Raw genomic sequence first — 23413 nt, 5'->3', positions numbered from 1 at the left:
GATGTAGAGTGTGATCACCTGTGGGCTGCCATTTGCATGTGGGTATCTTGGTGTGCCTTTACAGCATCTTCCTGATCCATCTTCGATGATGAATGGAAATAGGAACCCTGTGGAGATGAATAAGAGGGAAAATCAGTGAGAGAGAGGGAAACTGGATTTGTGGTTTGGAATGGAATCCCAGCATTGCCTCTGGCTTGGTCCATTGATTGGGAACAGCCACCAATGCCTTCCCATGATCTCCATTTGTAGGATGGATCAGCAACCAGAGCTGATTCCTATGGTTTCAGCTAAAGCGTTTCCAGCTGTTGCTTATATTGATTTTGATCAAATTTTCTTTTGGCAACATAAGTCTTTTCTGTGGGAATTAAAATTGGAACTTGACCCTTTTGGGCAGGAAACAGCAGCTTCAGCTCAAGTGCTGTTCATGTGAAAATATTACAGTGCCTTTTTTGCCTCCTTTAGTTCCAAGGAAAAAATAAAATATATCATTTAATAATGAAATTTTTCCAGAAACATTTCTGCTGTCCTTGATTCAGCTCTAGTAGCTCTTTTGCAACTTGCTTTGAGATGTCTGAAGGAGCAGTGAGCTATACAAGCTAGCTGTTATTTGAGTGATATTGGGTGAGGTTTCAGCCATGTGAACATAGTCTGTGGTGTGTGCAGAAGAATATGAGAATATTTTAAGCTGACCATTTAAGAACATTTACTTAGGCTAAAAAGTGGTTTCTTTTATCTAAGCTGGTCATAGACGAGATCATGTCTGTGAAAGTCCACTTAAAACTGCAGTGGTGCAAAAAATCCTCATCAAAACTTGGTAAATTCTCTGAGAAACTTGAAGGTGTTTTACAAGCTTTGGGACAAAATATAAACTTGTGTGAGAATGCAATCTGAATTCTTGTGGCCAGCTTGTGAACTTGGAATTTGTAATGGAAATATGGATGTAACAGATTCTTAACCATATCAAGACCAGCAGGTGTTGCTATAATATATTAAATGCTGTGGAGCCATCAAATAAGCTGCACTTGAGCATTAGTTCAATATTTTCTTTAACCAAATTGTTATTTGCTCAGAAAATGTAATGCTGTGAGAGATTTGCAATAAGAATGCTGCTGAAATAATCAAAGCACTGGAAAATTTCAGATTTTGAGCTGCTTCTGCTGAGTGACTAAGAGAGTTTTGCTACAGCTTGAGTAAAAAATCTGATCCTGCACCTAGGCATTATTTGTGTTTAAGAATCCAGTAATGTAGGAAATAACTAAATCCTGTATATATTTCCATATTTGGAAGAGATGACACTGCAAAAACTTGTGGCATCTTCTTCCAGGGATAAGATTAGGTGATGTTGAAACTCCAGTTTAGGTTTTTCCTGCTCAACACAGGTCTCACTGGTGATCCTCAAAACACCAGGGGAGAATTCCTCTAGGATAGAAACACATCTCAAAGAAAGTGCACTTTCAGGGGCCTTGCAGAAGGTGAGCAGCAGGAGGGTCAGAAGTAGGATGAGCAGTGGAGAATTTATATCTCAGGAAAACCTGAGCAGGACTTGCTAGATTTCAATGAACTCAGGGAGTTTGTAACTTTTGCTGGATTTTGAGTTGGCAGCTCCTGAAACCAAGAAGGAAGGAAGAAAGGAGGAAAAACTCTCAGCACCAGGATATATCCTATGGTAAGCAGCCCTTTAAGTGAGATGGGTTTATCTTTTTGTATAAAAGGAGGATCACTGTGAATATGAATGGAGAACTCTTGTGCATATTTAATGCCCATAGGTATTGAGATTAAAGAGTTAATGGTTTTGACCTGATAGATTATCAATTTAGACTAGATATAAAGAATAAATACTTTCTGATGAGGGTGCTGCCATAAGTTGCCCAGAGAGGTGGTGGCTGCCCCATCCCTGGAAACATTTGAGGTCAGCTCAGACAGGGCTCTGAGCAACCTGATCTGGTTGAAGATGTCCCTGCTCATTGTGGGGCTTGGAGCAGATGGGCTTTTAAACATCCCTGCCACCCTAAACTATTCTATGAGTCCGTATTTCTATGGACACTTAGCAAGAACTTCTCTTGCCTGTGGATGTTACCCCTGCCCTTAGAGGGGTGACAAGTTGCGAGGTGGGTGTGGATCCTCACAGAGGACAGCAGCAACAGCAGGTCAAACATGGAAGGCTCTTTATTGTCTGACTCCAATTCTACTTATATACACTTTGTACAGAGGGCCCAGATTGGCCCAAGGAGGTCACAACCTCCTGACTCCATTGGTCACTGTGACCATCAGTCAAATTCTCCTCTTAGAGAACAACTATGCAAAACATACAGGTAAGTTCTAAGAATACAATATTGTTTACATGAAGCAGCATGAAAACCAGGCTGCAAAGGTTCAAACACTCGACAGCAAGAAAGTCAGGGGCGCCATGTGGATGTGGTCCCAACCATGTCATTTCCATGTAGGATCCCAAGCCAGTGCTGTAGTTGGGAAACCCACGGAGCTGAGCGCGTTACCAGCTCTCCCTTTTGCTGGAAGAACATTGTGAACTTGTTCCATCTCTTTTCCACTGGTGAGCCGGGTGGGGCATCATCACCTCCCCTCCGCGGCCAAGGACACCTTGGTCCTGCCGCCCTCCGCGGCTCTGCTCGGGCAGGACAAAGCGCTCTCCAGGTGGTCACAGCGCCCATAAAATATCCCCTGGCGCGTCGGGCGGGCGAGCATCGCGCATCTCCCGCGGTTTGGAGCCCGCGGCGGTGTCGGGGCCGCTCCGCAGGGCGCGGGCGAGGCGGGGCGGCTCCGCCGTGTGCATGTAGATGAGATCCCCCGGAGCACGTCACTCCGCACCGGCGCTCTGCGTTTGGGGCGGCGGACAGCCAGCGAGGGCGGGCGGGCGGGCGAGCGGGAGCCGCCGGAGGAGCAGGAGCAGGAGGAGGAGGAGGAAGAAGAGGAGGAGGAGGCTCGGCGGAGCAGCAGCGCTCGGCCCCGCTCCATGCCGCCCTGCCCGCCGCGGAGCGGGGCCCGCGGGGCGACGGCGGGCGCGGGGCGGGGAGCGGCGCGGTGGTGCTGAAGGACAGCTCCGCTCCCTCCGCTCCGCTCCCGTTACCTCCGCTCCCTCCCCGGCCCCGCTGCCCTCGGCTCGGCTCCCGTCAGCTCTGCTGCCCCCGGCCCCGCTCCTCGCCCCGGGCGCTCCCCACGCCGGGTGGCCGCGGGGCCGCCGCTCGCCGCGCCTGGATGCGCCCCCCGCCACCGCGCCCGCGGCTCCCATGGCGGTGGCACGGAAAATCAAAACTTTGTTGACGGTGAACATCTTGGTCTTCGTGGGCATCATCCTCTTCTCCGTCTACTGCAGGATCCAGGACCGCTCCCAGGAGCTGGTGCAGATCGTCCGGAGCGCGGAGCGCCGGGCCAGGAGCCGCGGCGCCAAGGTGGGCAGCCTGGCCGACAGGGAGTCCATCCTGCAGCGCCTGGACCACCTGGAGGAAGTGGTCTACAACCAGCTCAATGGTACGGAGAGGGGCGGGGAGGGGATGTCCTGTGCCCCGGGGGGGTGCTGCGGGCTGGGGAAGAGCCCCCGGAGTGTCTCCCAGCCTGGGGCACTGATCACACCGAAGTGATCAGTGAAGTGCTGAAAACCGAGGGCGAGAGGCGATGCCGGGTTTTGCTGGAGGGTCTGTCCAGCCTCCCACACCACCCTGCCCCTCTGCCAACTCCTGGGCTAAAGTCAGGACTTCCTCAATCCATGCAAAGTTCAGGAGGCTGCACTTCAGGGGTTTCAGCATCAGAGAAGTCCCTATGAACTGAACCAGTTTTTACAGTTTGCCTGCGTGTATTAACTCTGCATAGGAAGGTGTTTGTATAGCAAATATAATGTTAGATTATAGCTGGAAGTCAAATCCTTGCTTTCAGAACTACTTTAAAAAACATTCTGCTGAGTTCTAACATTGTGCACTATTAATGCTCTGTTTAAACATAGCACCCATATGTTTCCTTAATGATTTTGCCATTTAAATTTGTTATTATCATTGATGAGGAGGGGAAGCATCCACCAGTTCTTTTTATGACTTACCATTCTAATCCACCAGCCTTGAAAAATATTGCTAGGTAAGCAAAGAACCCTTCAATGATAGTTAAAACAGGCTAAGCCATCAAAGTTGTTATAGGACAGATAACATTTCATATAGAAACTAATTCTTCAAAATGACTGCATTTGTATTTGCATAAATTTGTAAAGTTCTAAGTGTGAGACATCAAAGAAATAAGTATGGGATTAAATATAGCAGTGAATTGGGCAAGAAAAGGCTGAAGGAGTGAACTTTTTCATGAAATTATAATTTAAATGTAACATTTAGTGTTTTGCAGCAAATAAAATTTTCAGGGTAAATATGTTTAAGTAGAGCAAATGTGCTTTCAGGCTGCTTGTGGAAATCTTACTCGTAACATTGATTTAGGAAAGGCTACTGTAGCCTCAAAATGCAGACATATAGGAGGGTTGGCATAAAGTATGTTTCCTATTACTACTGTGTGAATGAATGTATAAATCTAAGTTAGTTAGGCTGTTATGGTAATGTGCAGTTTGTGGCAGCAAGCGTTAGGGAACAGGCAGCCCCTCACACTCTCCTCTGGATAAACAGGGCAGAGAGAGGGGGAACGTGGAGTGGGGTGTTAGTCCCAAACCCACACATTCAGGAATTAGAGGGAAAGTGTCAACAGCTGTGTTTTCTAACCATATTCTGGAACAGTTTTGAAGAATGTAGGATTTAAGAGGAAAATCCTTCTCGTGAATTCCACAAAGCCACAAAGTTCCCAAACTAAATTAAATTGCTCCTCAAGATATATCTGTTGTAGTTCAATGAATGGAGGATTTTTTTTTACCCAAATAGATTTATTCTTTGTGTTGTTCATAGGGGAGACTTTGGGCAGGATTTCCCTGTGCTGTGTTCATCCCAGCATAGCATCCCCTGGAGAATCAGCAGGAGTCCTTAACGTGCCAGGCAGGCACCACTGCACACAATGACTGGAAGTTCTCTGTAAAGCATGCCTCTATTTTGGGAACTGTTTTCTTCATCTTCTTTAATTTCATTTATTGGATATGGATCTTCAAGGTGAAATTATTTGAACTTAGGGCTACATTTCTTCTTCAGGTCATATCAAACACTGCAGGCAGTCTTCTTTTCCTGAAAGTTCTTACACAGGAAAATACAGAAAGTTTTACAAGCTGAGCTGTTCAAATTTCCTTTTTATTTCCCCTTAGTGTTTCTCTAATGTGATTGTTGGGGGTTTTATTATTACACAGTGGTACATTAACACAGATTAATTATTTCATCATCTTCTGAAAAAAACCCCACTTTTTCTCCCCCATTATGTTTCAACAAAAGCAAAAAGTCCTAAGAAATTAGAAGGTGCTCCACTGAAATCTTTAGAGTTGTATTGCTGTAAGTAAAATCAGGACCAAGCGTCTGTATTTGGATTTAGCTCACTGCTATTCTGTTTGTAATATCATGACTCATTATTTATGCCATTAATGGGCATAAATTGCTGCTCAGGCAGCACTGGGATTTGGGGGAGCCTTGTCTGACAGGGCTTTGCTGTGTCACACAGCAAGGCTGGTGTTACACAAACACTCTGTGTGCTCTGGAGCTCTGCAGCTTCACCTGAATGTTGAGCAAGGTTTCTCAGCCCCTGTCCTGTGCCTGCTGCCTGATCACAAGCTTAGAGAGCTGACTGAGATGTCTTGGATGTTACTTTTTCATAAGGTGGGTCAAAGTCTCTTCTATGTGGAGAGACAGACATGGGCAGACAGATTTTATTCAGGAGGAATATGAGTTCCCTGGATACCCAGAACCCCTTAAAGCATCAGGAGGCTGAGTCCAGCTCAGTGTTATCACTGCAGCAGGTCAGCCCTGCCCAGTAATTCAGTTCTCTGCTCTTGGTCCTTTCTATTTGAAATCAGCAATTTCAGGGCTTCCTATTAAGTACATTTTTTTTATTATCTCCGTGTTCTTTTATTTTATTTTTCTCTTCTATTCAGATGAGACCCGAACTCATAAAACTTACCTGGATTTTCTAGGGACTCTGTTGATGATCCAGTGCAATAAAAAGTCATTCTGTGAGAGACCAGCCCTGCAGCTGCACAGAATTTTGTTTCTGTCACATATCTTTGTTTACATATAATCAAGGAAATGTTATTTTGAAGCGTGTACCTTCTGCAAGGAAAATAAACACAGGCAGTAACATTACAAATGTATAAAGAGGCAACCCAAAACTGATCACTTGAGAACTCATTAACTTTTCAGCCTGAATAAAATCAGTGAGTGCAGTGCCTGTGGAGATATGGGCAGAGCACAGAGGACCATGCATGAAAGTCAGGAGAAAGCTGGTCCTTGCAATTATCTTTGGCAGAACAAGAGTTTTTAGAATGGGATGAATGAGAATTGCCATGATTCCCTGCAGAGTCGTGCAGACATACACCCAAACAATAGTTTCCATTTGGCTTGTGCTCTGGTTTTTTATCAATTTGGGAAAAAATAGTATTTCTGAAAGCTGCTGCTGGGTTTGGTGGAAGCAAATGAACAGAGCATGTAAAGGGAAAGGAAAGCAATGAAACGTGTCAGTGGAATTTTCTTGGTGAGACTTTGTATTACCTCCTGATGTTTGACCTTGGGTACAATGTTTATTTTGAAAAACAGAGTTATTATAGAGCTAGTTGAGCAATCCATATATTTTTATTTCTTTTCTTTTTTTTTTTTTTTTTTTTTTTTTTTTTTTTTTTTTTTGCTATGGTATTGCTACTGATGGATCTATTTTATTGTCATTCAACACAGAACTCGTGCCAGCTAGACTTGATAGCAATTCTTTAAATGCCATAATGATAACACCTTGGTATTTTCTTCCTTTTCCTTTACTTTTTTTGTAAAGGAGAAAAATTAAAAATTATTTAATTGACTGAATTTTTCCCCTGATCAGTTTTGCATCTAAGTCTGTTGCTAATGATCCACCATAGAGGATAAAGAATTTTTGATGCCCCAAGTAGAGCATAACCTTTCATGCCAAAAGCAATTGAAGGTCAGACTACAATTTCAGTCTAATTGCCTTTTTCCCTTTTCACTGTCTCTTTCCAGTAATACACAACAATCAATACAGCATGTAATTAGATTTCATTCAATCTGCAAAGATTAAGAGAGCTTTCATCTTCTCATTATGTATTCTCACATCATGTCTGCCTACCATGTCTTCTACACTAGACCCCTTTGACCTGTTCTGTTTTAGATGTGGAGGGATAAGTTGGGAGTATTCCCTGGAATTTGACAGGTTATCATTTGTTACACATCATAATTTGATTTTGCTCTCTTTGGGAAGATTAAATGCAATAGCAATTTCCAGTGTGATCAGTGGGGTTTACATTACATCTGCATTTCATGGAGGAGGCTGGGGGAAAAAGTGGACAATTCACATAATTGCAGCACAGAGGCTTAAAATGATGGAAATAGCAGGTCTTGGGTGAAGAGTACTGATTCCTGCTGACTGGAACTCCTGATTTTTAGAGCGCTCTGGAAGCCAAGTGATTGCATTTAAAATTCAGCCTGGCAATCTGCATAGGTAAAAGTTACAGTAGTGTTTTTTAAAGGGCAATTTATTCTTCATAAGCTTGGGACTGGTTGTAAATGGCTCCAAATTTCCACGTTTGAAAGTGAGGGTTGGGAACAGGCTGCAGGAGAGTTATGTGAATGTCCACTTTACATGTCCGCATTGTCAAAAGGAAGTTTTTACAGCTGGCAGCTCTCAGCTGGAGAGCAGTTCCTTGGCAGAGGAGAGGGGTAAAGCCACATGTGCATGGGTCACGTTTAGTGTGACTGCAGCTTTGTACCCATGAAACTTCTCATACCCACACGTTTTATGACTATTTCTGTTTAATGTTTATGATCTGTTGCTAACATACATCTGGCAAAATCAGCACCTAAACATCTCCAGAAATATCATCTCACTTGTGGGCTCTGCTCCCACCTATGTGGTTTCCTTGTCCTGGTGATGGGCTTCTCTTCCTTTGGCCTCAGTTTGAGGATATTGAGGACATTTTTAAAGAAGTGCAAGGTTAGTTCTCATGAAGGCAGGAGGGAAAAATACTAACTTTTTTTTTTTTTTTTTTTTTTTTTTTTTTTTTTTTTTTTTTTTGCGTTAGACTGCCATTTCTTGTTTGCCACACGGTGTTTTCTACTGCGCTGGGTCATTTTTTCAAGCTTGGGTACATCACCATTGCTACAGGCTTGACCTCCTGTATTGCAAAATAATGGTCGAGTCTAACAGACCAATTTCCCCATCACACTTGCTTTGGTTGTGTTAGTCTTGGTTTATGTAGCTGAGGGAACTCACAATTGGTGCTTTCAGGAAGGTCAAGATTTTATTCCCCAAAACAGAAGGAAAACGTAATGAGCCAATATTTGGATATCTCCTATATAAATATAAGGTAATATTCAAAATAGTATTACTCTATTTAGGCACTTTAGGAAGAAAAGTTCTAAAAGTTTAGTTAAAAAAGAGGGCAGATCTCTTTTGTTAAACAGGGAAAATTGCACTCAGCTCTGCAAAATACTGACGAATACAAAAAAAAAAAAAGTCTCCATTCCAGCAGCACATCAGTGATTTTAAAGTCTTTCCCTGTACTCTGTTTCGTACACTGGTAACTATTTTATATGTCATGTTCCTGCTTTTTGCCTTTGTAGCTGGGAAGAAAGCTTATTTTGACAGGACAGAAAAAAAAAGTGGTAATTTTATCATTGACTCATTTGTGTGGAACTCGAATCATTTGTACCATATGAGATTAAAAGCAATGTTTACAGAGGCAGAAAGGAAACCTTTGCCTGATGTTGTTTTTGTTGCCTTTTCAGCTGTATTCCAGTTCAGTATCCTTCCATTTCTGTGTACATTTCTCTGGAACTGGAAAAGCAAATGTGGGTCTGTCATCTTCCCAGAGAGGAGCTGCAGTGTGGTGGTTGCACCTACAGCCACTGCACAGGTTTAGAGGATTAGAAAACCTGGCTTTAACTCAATACCCTTGATAGAGAGATGTGGAGCTGGGTTTTGAATTTAGGGGGTTTTATTGTTTGTTTGTTTGATGTTTTAGTAAATAAAGGCAGGTAGCAGTTAAAGGAGCATCATTTTAGAATGAGGTTTCAGACGCTGAATGTGTGGCACTTATCCAAGTAAACACTAAGATTTATGAAAGGAAGGAAAATAAATGAGCCACATTTAACAAATCTGCCTTTTTTTAATGCTCTTCTCTAACTTTACTAATGGGCACTCAGTTTTTCTCTCTCAGCATACTTGGCATACTTTTTTACTATTGTTGTTGTTTGTGGGGTTTCTCTTGGTAGTCATTAGCATCATTTAGTTTAAACCGACACACTGGAGGCCAGAAAAAAGTAGAAAATAAAAAGAGTCTGTGATGTTCTGGATAACAGGAAGGAAGAGAGCCAGTGACAGCAGAGCAGCTTTCCAACCTTGTTGTAGTCCTATTGATCAATACTGTCCTCTGAAATAAGACACCTCGAGTTCCTGAGAGCAAAAACCAGAGAGAGATCCTCCCAGTGACCCAAAGTCATCTTCTCCTGAGAGCCCAGAGCTAAACCAGCCAAATACTAATTGGATGTGTCTGCTTTTCCTAAAATTCATTGCTGTGGTGCCATGGAAATGGCTGTGAATATCTGAAAGCTTCATAGATGGAGGAAAAACCCATTTCTAGGACAGCAGGGCGGGTGCAAACAGATTAAAATCTGCCTTTCTGCCCTAGAGTTTCTATCCTCTCAGGTGTTCTGGAACATCTACGTTCTCCAGACAGTTTTGAAGACAAGTTACAACACAACTGGCACTTACTGGTTACTCAGCAAGTCCTGTAGGGGATAACAAGATTGTAAGGCATCCTCTGGGCCAAAATTTCTTGACTTATGCAACAGAAGGCAGCAATGATGCAACTTGGTCTTGCAGAGACCTGATTAAGCTAGAGTTACTCTGAGTTTAAACACATGGTGGTGCTGCTGGTGGTAAAGGTGAGAACCTTGGTTCTGTTGGTTATTTCTCAGTTTGATCTGCTGGGCTTTCAAATTCTCATTTCTTGAAGTGACATCACACCCGTGATCTGGTGTAGGTCCAGATGAAGTGAGCTGTGTGCATGTGCACATCTGTAGATGTCCAAGGAAATGGTATTTTGGAGCTGAGTTCTGCCCTCTTATCCCTCTGGTTTGATGCTCTCCTCACAAAGTGAGGGAAGGAGACTTGTGCTTTTTGCAGTTCTTGGCACTAACTTTTTATTTCACCTGGTTTAGCTAAGTTGGACTCCTTGCTGGGCATGGAGAGACAGTCCAGCAGCACCTTTGGTGGGAAATCCAGTGGAGTGGATGTTCCAGAGGAGCTCTCACACCAGTTCCCTGCCCCTCTTACTGCACTTCTCAGGCCATTTCATTTCTGAACAATTCTGTGTTTAATTTACTTGGTTGACTTGTTCTGAGGGATCTTCTCACAAACCAAGGATGAGCCTGGGGCCATGAGTTGTTTTTTATCCTTGTTGAGGGCAGTCCTTAGTGAAACAGTGCAGCAGAAATGGGCTGGTTTTGAGAACCTCTGACAAATGGCAAAAGGCCAAATTTTTTTTGTTGGTGTTTTTTTTTCCCTTCAAATATGTCCTTGATTAGTGTCTTTGAAGGAGAGTCTGAGGGCAGCAGCAGGGTAGAGAGCTGAGGAGACAATAGAGAGATTCTGCTTTGTCATCATGCGCAGCGTGGACACAGAGTTCTCTTGGGGGCTGAAGAGTTGTTGAAGTAAATGAGCAAAACGATTTTAGAGAAGGTGAGGATATAGATTTCTGAATATCTTAAGCCTTGTGTCACCTCCTATGGAGCCATTCTCTAGAAGCACTTTCACTTGCCACTGGTCTGATTTATGCTTTTAATACATGAGCTGTAATTTGCATGTCATCCTGGGAGAGTGGGCAATGATGATGAAGAAAACTAAACCAAGGAAAAGGTTTTTTAAAAGACCTTCTCTTTAAATAGCTTTCTGCTACTTAAAAATGGTTCTGTCAGGCAGGGATATTTGATGCCAAAGTATTAGAGGAGAGTGTTACTTGTTTCACAGCACAGTGTTTGGAATTCCAGTGTCTGGAATCACATTTAAATAACGCAGATTTGGTGGATGAGGATACAAAGGAACATACTTGGCTCCTGGGATTCAGTCTCAACCTCCTGGGCTGCACATTAGAGCAACAAGCCCAAGAGGCTGCTGGAACACCAGGATCTCCCTTGATGAGAGAACAGCCCTGTGAAATGGCACAGCACTGGCACAAGCCCTGACTCCCCCAGCAGGTTCCTGACACCTCCTTGTCCTCTGCAAAGCCAAGACAGGCCTATGGAAAGAAGCTGTTTATGCAAGGGCCTTTGTTAGCTGTGGGCCACAGGACTCACAGCACAGAGCTGCTCCCTCTGGGGTTCCCAGTGTGTTACTGGATTTTCTCCCTGGGGAGCTGTTGAGAGCCATGTCTGTGCTTGAGTCAGCAGTTGTGTTTAGCTGGGAATCCAAGCCAGGTACAAAAGTGACTGTGCTTTCTAAGCAAAGTGCAGATGCTGCCAGCCCTGCTGTGCTGGAGCAGTGTGTGGGGTGGCAGACACTGCTGGCTGCACGGGGTGACTGCCTCAAGTAGGTTTTTATGACTGCAGCAATGATTCAAATTCTCCTCAGCTCACCCGTGCACTTAGTCCTGTTGGAATCAGGTGCCTAAATTAATCTTTGCTATTGATCCAGAGGCATCAGCACAGTCAGTAGTTATCAGTACAGTAACTCCAGTAGTAAATTTGGCCAAGTGAAGGCATTTTTGCCACAGGATGGAGAGTGGGTTTGGTAGTCATGATGATGTGTCTGTACCACAAAGAATGAAGCCTTGCTGTGTCCCTGTGCTACTTCAGTATGGTTGAGAACAGAGTCCTTCCTCCTTGAAGGATTTGGAAGGATTCCCCTTTCTAGTAGAGATCTGGCGAATCTGAGAGGTTTTTTGCCTCTGATTCCTAATTCTGGGGGCTCTCATTGCTTCTGTATTTGTGCTGTTTGGCTTCAGTTTGCATTTGGCAAAAAGAAGTTCTCAGACCAGGTCAGATTAGCACTTCATCATGGCTGTCTTGCCAGTGGTACTGCAGGACCATTTGCAAAGAAAAAGGGATTTTGTTGTGTATAATTTCATTTCTCTTGGAAGATATCCATGAAGACAGCTGGAAAGCCCTTTCCTGCAATACTGGGGAAGTTTGCTGCTTCTTTTTTTTTTTCCCCTCTAGCATTTTTGGTGGGGTGGTAGGGTTAATTGGTTGTTTTTCATTTGGATTTTTTATGCTGGTTATGTATTTTATTTGGCAACGGGGCCTTACTGCCCTTTTAGAAATTGAGTTTATTTTTTTCTACAGTTCTCATATGCCTCTAGGATGAACAGCTTTTGTAAATAAAAATGTATTTTTTTGTTATATTAACTCATTTTCAAGCAAGCCTTGTGTTGTAGCAAAGATTGGTGGTATTCTTTCCTATGCACACTGAACTGAAGGCAGTGATAAGACTAAAAATATCCCCAATTGAAATAGCATTGTATAACCCAAAGGTTAGTTTTCCTCAGGATGAAAATTTGCAGTTGCTCTATAGATTCCTTGTAAGACAGATTTCTGGTCATGCAGCCATGTGTAAAATGAGGCTACTGATAACTGCAAAGTTCTGTATCTGCAAAACTCAGCCCCAGTGGTGACTGCTGGGAGCAGAATTCAGCTGGTGGCCAGTGCTGACACCCCTTGCTCTGGTGTGAGCTGGGGCTTAGTGCTGGCTGTGCTGGCTGTGTTACTCTCACATTTGGTTTCTCTCACCCAAGAGTCAGGTGCTGGTTCTGGAGAGTCTTTTTTGCCCTCTGCCCTCTGAAGGCTTTGAGCCAGATGTGACAATGAATTGGAGTCTTCAGGGTGTTGGTTTTCTTGGTTTCTCACATGTTTATTATTTCTTATCTTACAAGTTGCTTTCTGTGCCAGCCAAGGTGTTCACAGCAGCTCGGACACAGGATGACTCCCCTCGTGATGGAGCATTGCTTTGCTTTTATTCAGATAACTACGTGTCTATTATTTACGATTTCATACCAATGCCTAGTGCTTATACCAGAAGGGTCATTTCTACTTTGCCCCAATCCCCTCAAACTACCTTGTGCCCACATCACTGCAGAAAATGGAGGCCAAGGGAGACCAAGAAGAACCCAGGGTTCCACCCTAAATCCTCCATCTTGTTCCTCAATTCTAAGAACCCAAAATGACCAAATTTTCCACCTGGTGATTAACTACACTACTGTCTCTTATACATTTGTGACTTGTAATTCCTCTCTGTGTTGGAAGTTTTTCTCACAGACTGAAATCAAAGACTGTCTTCCTGGGCTCTGTGCCAGGGTCCCCAACCCCCCTGCACAGACCCCAGACCCTCTTTCTTGGGTCCCAGACCTCTCTACTGAGGTCTGTGACCTTCCAGGGAAACGAAAGGAATGCTCTGGACTCTGACATGTTACCAGCACTGAAGTGTGGGTGCAGAGCAGGGACCAGGCACTGTTCACACCTCTAACAGGAAACCAGGTTTTCCAGCACAGAGCTGTTAATGCTAAACCCTGCTGATGGATTGCAGGTAGCTCCTTGTAACAGATGGGAGTGGGGCATGAGGGGCGAGTGAGCTGAGCATGTTGGAGTTATTAAACACCTAATGCTAAGCTGCCCAGCTGCTGAAAGAGTCGATGCTTTCGATTTCCACAAGCAATGAGTGGGTTTGGCTTGGAAAAATAGGTGGTTTGGGTGGCTTAGGTGTGAGCACTGGGTTTGGAAACCACTTGTATTTTTGGTAGTTCTGTTAGATAATTTGTCTGTGGCCCAGAGGATCCCCAGGACTCAAGTCTGTGCATTTGGGCTTCTGACTTTCCAAAACCATCACAGGGATGTGGGCAGCCAAATTCTCCACTGGAGCCACCTCCCTTCCAGGTGGCCAGTTGTTTCTACAACTCTTTTATGAACTTTTGCATCTGACAGAAGTTGCAACTTTCTCAGCAGTTGAAAAATGTCTTTTGTTTAGTCACTGCTAATATTGCAAGGAGCAGTGAAAATGTTTTCAGGTATTAATTATGAATTTAACTTATTTCTTCAATGTAATATTTGGCAAACTCACTCACACATTCTTCATGGGGTGCTCCTTCAGGCACAGACGTGACCATGTCAGCACCTGCACTGAACACTTCACCCTCAGCTATTCCAGCTCTGAATACACAAACCCAATAATCTTTGATTTTAGACTTGTGCCAGCCTGATGCTCCTCCTGAAATAGATCCATCTGGCTCAATGCATTTCCATTCAATAGAAAATTAATTCCGGAAGGGAAGTGCTTTTATAATGGTCGTATCCAGTGGGGTTATATGTAAAACCTTCTGTTTCCTGAAAGAGTCAGCTTGGTATGGGTCCCATATTCACAGCTATGTTCCCATTCCAGGCCCACATAACTCAAAGCCAGGCTGCAGAAAACCCTTTCAGATGAGGTCATGGAAGGAAGAATTTCTTCTGTGATTCATTCTGAACCTGATCTGCCTAATAAACTGGATTCTTTGTCTCCCTCTTTCTGTCACACATTAAAAAGTTCTCAAAGTGAGAATTTTCAGTCTTCTTTGCACAATGAGAAGAGTGAACAAAAGATGTGCGTAAATGGAGGAGAAATATTTATGAGGGAACAAAGACATGGCCCTAACTTTGAAGCTGGGATGGAGCAGCCCAGCGTGCCAAGGGACACAGGCTGAGTGATGCAGCCCTTAGAGAAGGAGATGATCATTGCAGAAGGATTTTTTTTCATATGTTACAGGACTACTTGTTTAGGCATCTCTCAGCCTTTAATCATGCTGACAAGAAGCTGGAGCACAAATAGAGTCTAAGAGACACAGTGGAGTCTGTGGACGAATGCGGCCAGTGTGAAATTTTCCCTATTGCAGTTGCTTATAGTCAATGGAAGTGCTCATGGGATGAGTGATCTGGGGTCAGGGTCTGTGCCCAGCTCATGGCAGAACTGTTCTGGCCCTAAGAAGAGGTGGAGATCCCATGGCAGAACTGTTCTGGCCTGAGAAGAGGTGGAGATCCCCATGGCAGAACTGTTCTGGCCTGAGAAGAGGTGGAGATCCCCATGGCAGAACTGTTCTGGCCCTAAGAAGAGGTGGAGATCCCCATGGCAGAACTGTTCTGGCCCTGAGAAGAGGTGGAGATCCCCATGGCAGCACCACAGAGGACAGGCCAGTCTGGGAAAGCCATACACAGTTTGACAATGCATCTTAGCATGGAGTGTTGATAGTTATTGTGCACCAGTTTCAAGAGAGAAAAGCTCTTGAATGGCTTCCTTATGGCATTGAGTAACAAAGTCAGAACCAGGCTCAAAGGACAGGACAGTTCATGCAGGATCAGCACCAATTAGACATGACTGGGCTGAGGCACATTGTGCTGTCATCAAACAAAATGGTATTTCAGGATGGAGATTCATTTTAGAAGCAGAAATCAGCGTATGATCTTCTGGTTTTGTCCCCGAGCTGGAAGGAGATGCCTCTAATCTGTTTGATGGGTGATATTGCATGCCTGTGGCTCCTCAGTGCCTCAGCATATGGTTGTGAAACTAGAAGCTGATTATTTTCAAAAGTATTTTGACAGATACTGAACTGACAAATTCCCTGTTAAAGAGAGAGGGAGAGGTTTTGTTTGCTTCTCTGCTCATGAAGCTTCATGGGTTTTAGGATCATACCTTGCTTTATATTCCTTTCAAAGGTGGCGAGGGAAAAGCACTCATACTGTAAGCAATCAGAAGGATTAATTTTTTTAATTAATTCCAGGGGAAACAGGCAGAGCTGCATGGAGTGGTGTGCCCTGCTGTCTTGGTGCCTCGACTCTAAGCCTGTGCTCTGCCTTTCCAGGGGGAAAAGTGCTAACCTAGCGAGTCTGGCATTTCCATGTGAATTTTCTGTAATATGGAAAAGTAGTTTTAAATGGGATCGCATGCATACCTCATTATTTCATTAGGAGTCTCCTAATCTGTGATCAAAGAACAGGCTCTTTTATCAATTACCCTGGTTCTCATCATTGCCACTAACCCCTGACAAGAAGCAGAGCTCACAGAAACTAGAACTGGGGTCAAGAAAATATTTTAAGCTGCTGAAATACAAGTCCCAGACCCAGGACAGTTGGCCTTCGTTTCCAGGGGTGCTGTTTATCTGTGGTGACAGCTCATTTCTCTGCTCCCCTGATCCCCATCCCTTATCTGTGTCCTCAGGTTAACTTTGTGATATTGTTAATCTGTGGTGTTTATAGCAGCCAGGCATCCAGCAGACCTGGACACCCAGTAATTAACACATTCAATCCTAAAAATATGTGTTTAGTTCCTTGAGCAGCTAAACCAAGAAAAGTGACTTTCTTGTGAGTTGGCATCCCACAAGTGAATTCTTGGGTGGTCTCTAACAGCTCCAACAGGTCTCTTGTGTTTGATCTTTGAACAAACCTCTTCTCTCAGTAGGAACATTTTAATGGCACTTTCTTCCCAGATGTCAGCTTCTGTGACACTCACAGAAATGCAATTTTTGGAGACCTCTGACTGTCTGCCAAGCTTTGGCTGAAGTTAGAAGCAGTCCTCGAAATCTAACAAGCAGAGTGAAGGGATAATATGGAGAGGGAAGCAGACTGATAGACAAATGGAGACAATATGAGCCCACAAAATGTTTTTTCTTAGCAAACCAGGCTAAAAAATCATATTGGTGCCAAATGGGATTTTTACTTATTTAAACACAATCATGAAAATTAAGTTCTGAGCTTTTAAAGGAACCAGACTCAGATATCCACATTGGACTGTTTTGCTTGCTCTGTTAATTGGTAATATGTTAGCACAAGCATTTTTTCTCTACTTCCCTACTTATTTCAGTTTATAACTCCAGCAACATGACATTTCCCTGACACTACACCAGTACTGCAGGAGAGCCTGCTTTATTTTCAGCCTGCTGAAATGGCAGACTCGGGTCCCCCTAGCCTTTCAGTGCCTTTCAGTGGTGAGTGAATAATTAAATTACGAGCAGAGCAGAGCAGTGATGCTCTGTGTTCGGCAGCATGACGCACGTCCTGCTGCTCATCCCATCACATCCCTGTCACAGCCCAGGGCTCAGCCCTGCCTTCCTCTGGCTCCACTTGGTGCTGGGCAGCTCCTGCTGCTTAGGAGAAATGTGGGTGTGACCTGGAGTTTAGTCCTGGCTCCACTTGGTGCTGGGCAACTCTTACTGCTCAGGAGAAATGAGTGTGACCTGGAGTTTAATCCTGGCACCACTTGGTGCTGGACAACTCTTGCTACTTAGGAGAAATGTGGGTGTGAGCTGGAGTTTAATCATGACCAGGGAGTGTGTCTGCTTTGTGTCCTTGAGGAGTGATGAGTCCAAGCTGGAAACTCAGAACTCGGGTTCCTGAAATTCAAATTTTGATTCATACCAGTCCCTCCACTGAAGGATGGTCTTCTCCTGTATAAAGGCACCTTCTATCACTGTCCTCATTTCTCTCTTTGCTGTGTAATTTAATATCTCATAGTGTAGTCGTAAGTACAAACCAGAGGCACATCGGGGGACAGGGACATCCATTCTTTCATGGGATTTTGGCATAAAGGAAAGGAAAGCTTGAGGAAAAATTGAGTCTCTGAAAACTCGAGTTTCTTTTTGGATTGCCTTGGTGAAAACCAGATAAGCACTGTTGCAGTCAGTGGCATTAGGAAGGTAAATTGAAGAAGGCTGATCCACAACTTCAAAAACTTGGCCATTGTCTTTATATCTGATCTGACTCCTGTATATGTGTGGTAATTTAAACTGCTCTCTAGGTGGATCAAAGCAGCACATTGTTACCAAATGCATCCTGTCTTTTCCAAGGCAAGCCCAGGGGTCCTGCTGGGGGTTTGTCAGGGCCTAAATCAGCCCTAGGTCACAGTCAATTCATACAAATACCCACATGCAATGAAGCCAATCTTGCTAATAATGAATCAGTTATTATAGCAGGGCTGGGGTTTAAAGTGCCTGTAATAGTAGATTGTAGCTTTCCCGCTCCTGGAAGTCTGAGTCAATTTATCTTTATATCAACAATAAACCAGAAAGGGCAGAAATCAAAGTAAGCCATGTTTTTATTACCACTTTTAAATAAAACATTGTGCCAATATTTTTTCCCTAACATTACATCTTTATTTTCTCCAATTTATTGGCAATTGCTATTTATCTTCATTTCTCCTTTCTTTTGCAAAGCTATCTCATCCCTTGATTTGCTTCCCCCAGAGAATGTGGTACCTAATTCTTTTTATTTGTCCTTGATAAATCCCTGATTAATTGTATGTTATAAGCTATCCATGCAACATTGTGTCTTTCATTTCTAAATAGGCTTTCTTTTATGAATATAAAGAGCTAAAGCTTTCCTTTCTAGAGCCAAAAACAAATCCAGGCTCTACATTTCCTTTAACAATAGCAAGGCACTTCAAAACCAAGTAAGATTCTCAGCACTGTGGACTCCTTCTATTCCTCTTTTGTGAGCAGCAGAGAGTCAGAGCTTTAGTTGGGCACATCCTCTAGTAGATAGATCTGTTAAAAATGTGGCTGTCACTTCATCTCATCAATTAGGAGGACTCTGCATAATAACTGACTTCATCCATTTTAGCTTCAAATGTGCCATAATTTGTTAATTTGTAAACATTTTGGTTTAGATGCTGGATTCAGGACTGTATTTTTGCTTTTTAAAATGTGTCCCATGTTCAGATTTGAGCTGACTTGTCCTGCTGGCAGAAAATTAAATCACACACACATTAAGAGGTTGATGGAAGGAGGCACTGCAGCCTGGCATTGACAAGCAAGGCACAGCTCTGGTGTATGTTGACATGAGATATGAAAATAAAGTGAAGGCAGGAAAGAGGAGAAAAGCAGAGATGCGAGTTCTGCCTCAACCAAATTCCCAAGCCAAGCTCCTTGAGAGGTGTCAAAGATGTGCCTGAGAAAGAAGAATGCAAAGACAGGTCAAGAAAAATACACAGATCTACAGATCTAAAATAGACAGTCTGTCAGGAAAATGAGTATGTTTTGAAACCAATGTGCAATGATGCAAAAAAAGAAAAAAAGAAAAAAGTATGTCACCCTTACAGAGCTTTTAAGGCAATACCACACTGAAAGGAAAGGGAGGAATCAAGGCTCTCTCTGGCTCCTGTAAAAACCAATATCCAAATTAACTGTTTTTCAAGAGATTGGCTGGAAGTATTTGAAATCTCACATCCTCAATAGCAGCTGGTGTCTTCTCCCATCTATTCCCAAGGAGGAATGTCCCATGATAGGATGGAGAGGCAGCAGATAGAGACCCAGCCCTGCCCTGACAAACCCAGGGACTTTCTCAGGTCATTTCACTCTCTGATGGCCAGTGGGAAGGGCAGGCAGTGACTCCTGGAGCACAGAAAGGAGAGCAGTGGACGTAGCCAGCAGGTCTGTAGTTGTTAACATTGGCTCTTTATTGTGGTTGCATTGCCAGGGGTGAGCTCAGTGACTAATTTCACTACAGTGGAAAATCGAGATCCACTTTCAAGCACGATGTGACTCTGAGCTCCAGCAGCTCCCACGTCTGGGTTTAATGCTGCCATCCTCTGCTGTGCAAAATGAGCTCAACAACCGGGAGCTCTGCAGCCATACAAATGGCAGAGTGTTCTATATGACTTTGTTGTTGGGAAAGCTATCTGTGTGATTATGTTAGTTTAATTTAATAGCAGGCTGTTTAGGTAAATGAGCAGGGAGGCTTATGAGTGTCTGCAAATAATGTGGAGCGTGATTGCAGAATGATGCTGCAGGAGATGGGCTTGTCTGGCCCTTGTCAGGGCTCTCCAAACACTCTTGAGCAGGAGAGAAGAGTCTTCCTTAACCTTGGACAAAATCCCTCTGAGGCAGAGACCCAAGGGTGAATTCTGGCAAGGATTTGGCAGGTTTCAAAGACAGTAATTTGGCAGGTTGGGCAACATCAGATGTGGTAGGGCCTTTGATGAGTTTGGACTTTATTATCACTCAATGGAGTCTAGAACAGCATGAACCTGCACAGGACCTGAAATTAGATAAATGGGGGTTTGTTTGTTTGTTTGTTTGTTTGTTTTTTGTTCTTTATGTTTAAAGATTTAATTTTTTTTTTTGTCCTTTTGGAACCTACACCTGTGGGATTGACTGTCGTAGTGGAGCTGGTCTGAGAATAGAGCAGTCAGGGATTTCTCATCCAGAATTGCATCAGAAGTCAAAGGGGTATTTTTAATGATTAGAGGTGTGCAGTCAGTTCTGTAGGGTCAAGGAAATGTCATTGCATTGAACAGCAGCTTTCCATCCATGGCTCCATTCTGGCAGACCTTGGGTCACAACTCTCTTCCTGCAGTGGTCCACTGCTTCCCTTCCCTACCTCTGATCAACATGAGCAAACTCCTTGCTTTTCAAAAGATATTTTCTTCATTTATGAAATTAAAACCTTTTAACTTGGCTGAACCAGCTTGTTCCTGAATCTAATTAAACAGCCCCAAAGTTTTAGCTCTTCCACCATGGAGCTTTTCAAGGAGAAGTTGCTCTCCCTTCCTCTAGAATGGCTCTGTTATTGTTTTAATGACCACTTCACCCAGGAGTTTTCACCTCTGTTTCCCTGGAAAAATTAAAGAAAATCTAATATATTGATAGAGATGATCCATTTCATGTGAGTCAGTGGCACTCTGACCGTGACAGTACCAGAGAATTCATTGCTGCAGGAGCCCATTGAATCTAATATTAGTGGCTGGGCTTTTAAAGGACACTGGGTAGTTTTATGCCCTGTTTCTACCTGTCTGAGTTAAGATAATGAGGGTAATCTAATATTATGCTTCAGGGCTTTAGTTACCTAGCTATGGGGTTCAGAAGGGAACTCTGCTTCCAGGGACTGTGCAGAGTTTAATTGGCCAAGTGCTTTATCATTTGTGTTTCATTTCCTCTGAAGCCTCAGGTATTGGCCACTGCCAGAGGACAGGTGCCAAACTGATGACACTCAGATTTTGTCTCCTTTTAATATCAGTGGGCTGCCAGGCAGATACACCAACATTTCAGCTCCTCCCCCTCAACTCCAGATTTATGCCATCACCAGAGGAGTTTTCTGGCTTTTCTCCAAAGCCCTGAAGTGAAAAATACATTTTGTGTTTCACCGGCAAAAAACACAAGTCATCCGGGATTTAAAAACTTCTAGAAGAATCGTGGCATCTGTGACTTATTTAAATATAACAAAGTGATCTTTCTCTGTGAATGATCTTTTTGATCATTGAAATTAAAATTTTTAAAAAATCAGTCACATACGTATTATTTAAAATTATGCATCTGGGGTAGGGTCTCTTTATTTTGTCTCCCAAAATATATAGCTCTTCCTGGCTTAAGGAAGAAATCTCTTTTTGTTTATATCAAGTTTCTGGCAAAACTCTGGCACCTCTATTATTATCTGTAAATTTGGGATCAGTGTCCTTCCTCACAAATGAGCTTTTATCTTCATCTCCAATGGACTGTACAGCTGCTATTTCTTGGTCCTTCCAGTCGTCAATCTGTTTATCTCCTCCTGAATTATCTGTTGTAATTAGAATACATTTTCTCATCTCAAGGGGTAACCAGCTCCAAATGAGTGTTCTATAAAAGCAATTACTTTTGATATTAGATATCTGTACATAAAAACACAGTATTTCTTCCAATTAAAAAGCACTAATGAATTTTGTGTCTGGAGAGGCAGTAGCCTACGCAATGCTGCAGTTTCTGTGAAGCCAAGGAACAAAGGATTGGGGCTGGAAGAGGGCAGTGGAGTGTTTGCTGCATCACTGAATAGCAGATTCAGAGGGAACATGGCTCTGCAAGGACATCCTGTTCCTTTTTGTCCCCAGCAGGCCTTTTGTCAACACTGATGGGCCAGATCCCTCTCCACGTTGTGCCAAGATGACTAACACAGTTTGTCCTGCCACGCCTGTCTTCTACACCTGGCCCTCAGTCTTTTTATGTCCTCAGATATTCTTCTCCCCTTCCTCAAAGTCTTGCATTTGGCATGGGGCAGCTTTACCAGAGGAGGACTCCTTCCATCTACAGACACAGAACTGCCACCTTTCACCATCTCAAAACTACCTGAATGACTGGGGAGCTTTTATCACAACTTTTCTACAAAAAGGATCATTTCAGAAGCACCGTGACAGTGTTATATTGTCTTCTTTCTTCATTATCTTTCTTGCATCTGGTTCTTGTCTTTATTGATGACAAGTTCTTTGGGGTGGGAACTGCCTTTTTGGTCTCATGAAACATCTGCTGCTGTGGTATCCTCAGTCTGGACTACATGCCATGGAAACTAAGGAAAAAACTGGTCTGGCCAAATCCTGTCCTGGTAGGACTTACCATGTAGGATTTAAGGATTAAAGTATCAGTATGGTGGGAGCAGAGTGTGTAGGATGGAATAAGGGTCAGCTTCCAACCCAGATGCTGAGAACAGCCCTGGGCATCTTCATGGAATTTTCCATTGAATGTGTTTTGAGCACTTGACAGATATTCACATGCTGTGTCTCAGAGTGCTCTCTGCAACCTGGAAAAGTCCTTGTTTTGGAGAAGAAACATATGGCAAAGCACACAAGGGGTTGGGTATTATTCCTCTTTGCAGATAATCTACATAATTTCCGAGGCTCCTGGTTCTGCACTCTCTGCCTGACTGGCTGCTGGTGGGGGGGGAAGGAGAAACCCCTTACAGGCAGAACTGCCAAATCACTTCATCCCCTCACCATCATTCAGCACTCTTCTCACAGATGGATGTCTTATAGGATTGTCTCTCATCTGGGCATCAAAACTGAAGAATCCTGTCTCAGGCTTTCCGTTGAAGCCTGGAGATGAGGTTAAGCTACAAACTCACTGCACCTCCTGCTTCTAGAGCCAAAAAGTTGCATATCAAATCCTTCAGCTTTACAAGTTGCTGTACCTTTTTCCTTTCCAAGCCATCAGCTGCAGGATGCTGTTTGTCTTCTCCCTGATATATCTGCAGAGATACTTGGGGCTGATACCAGGCACCAGGGGACATAAACTTTTCAAACAAGGATGCAGCAAACTTGACTACAACTATAAAAAAATAAGACTGTGTTTGGGTTTCAGATAAATGGAAGTGCTAGGATCACTTAAATTAGATGGGTTTTGTTTGTTGCCCTCCAATTTCCAAAAGTTGGAGCTTGTATCCCTGTGGGATGCGATTTGCTGGATGTAAAATAAATCTCCTCCACATCCAGCATTCCTTCCAGCTCAGAAAGTGAGCACCTTTTGATATGGGCAAAATTCAGATCAGTTATCTGGTCAGGAAATCTTACACATATGTAAGCTTGC

General features: G+C 43.5%; 1 protein-coding gene across 1 annotated transcript in view; it reads left to right on the top strand.

Moving 5' to 3' along the window:
* Positions 1 to 3245: 3245 nt before the first annotated feature.
* GALNT9 (polypeptide N-acetylgalactosaminyltransferase 9) overlaps positions 3246 to 23413 on the top strand; it is a gene marked incomplete at its 5' end in the record, with an annotated part of 123828 nt that continues 103660 nt past the window's right edge. The window contains one exon of the mRNA XM_083874065.1: positions 3246 to 3486. Coding sequence (XP_083730191.1) covers positions 3246 to 3486 — 241 coding nt within the window. The remainder of the gene's footprint in view (positions 3487 to 23413) is intronic.

Source organism: Zosterops lateralis (assembly GCF_965231275.1).
Source record: "Zosterops lateralis genome assembly, chromosome: 17".
Lineage (NCBI taxonomy): Eukaryota > Metazoa > Chordata > Aves > Passeriformes > Zosteropidae > Zosterops > Zosterops lateralis.
Note: the sequence above shows the minus strand (reverse complement) of the source record. Positions and strands in the feature narration are given on the sequence as shown.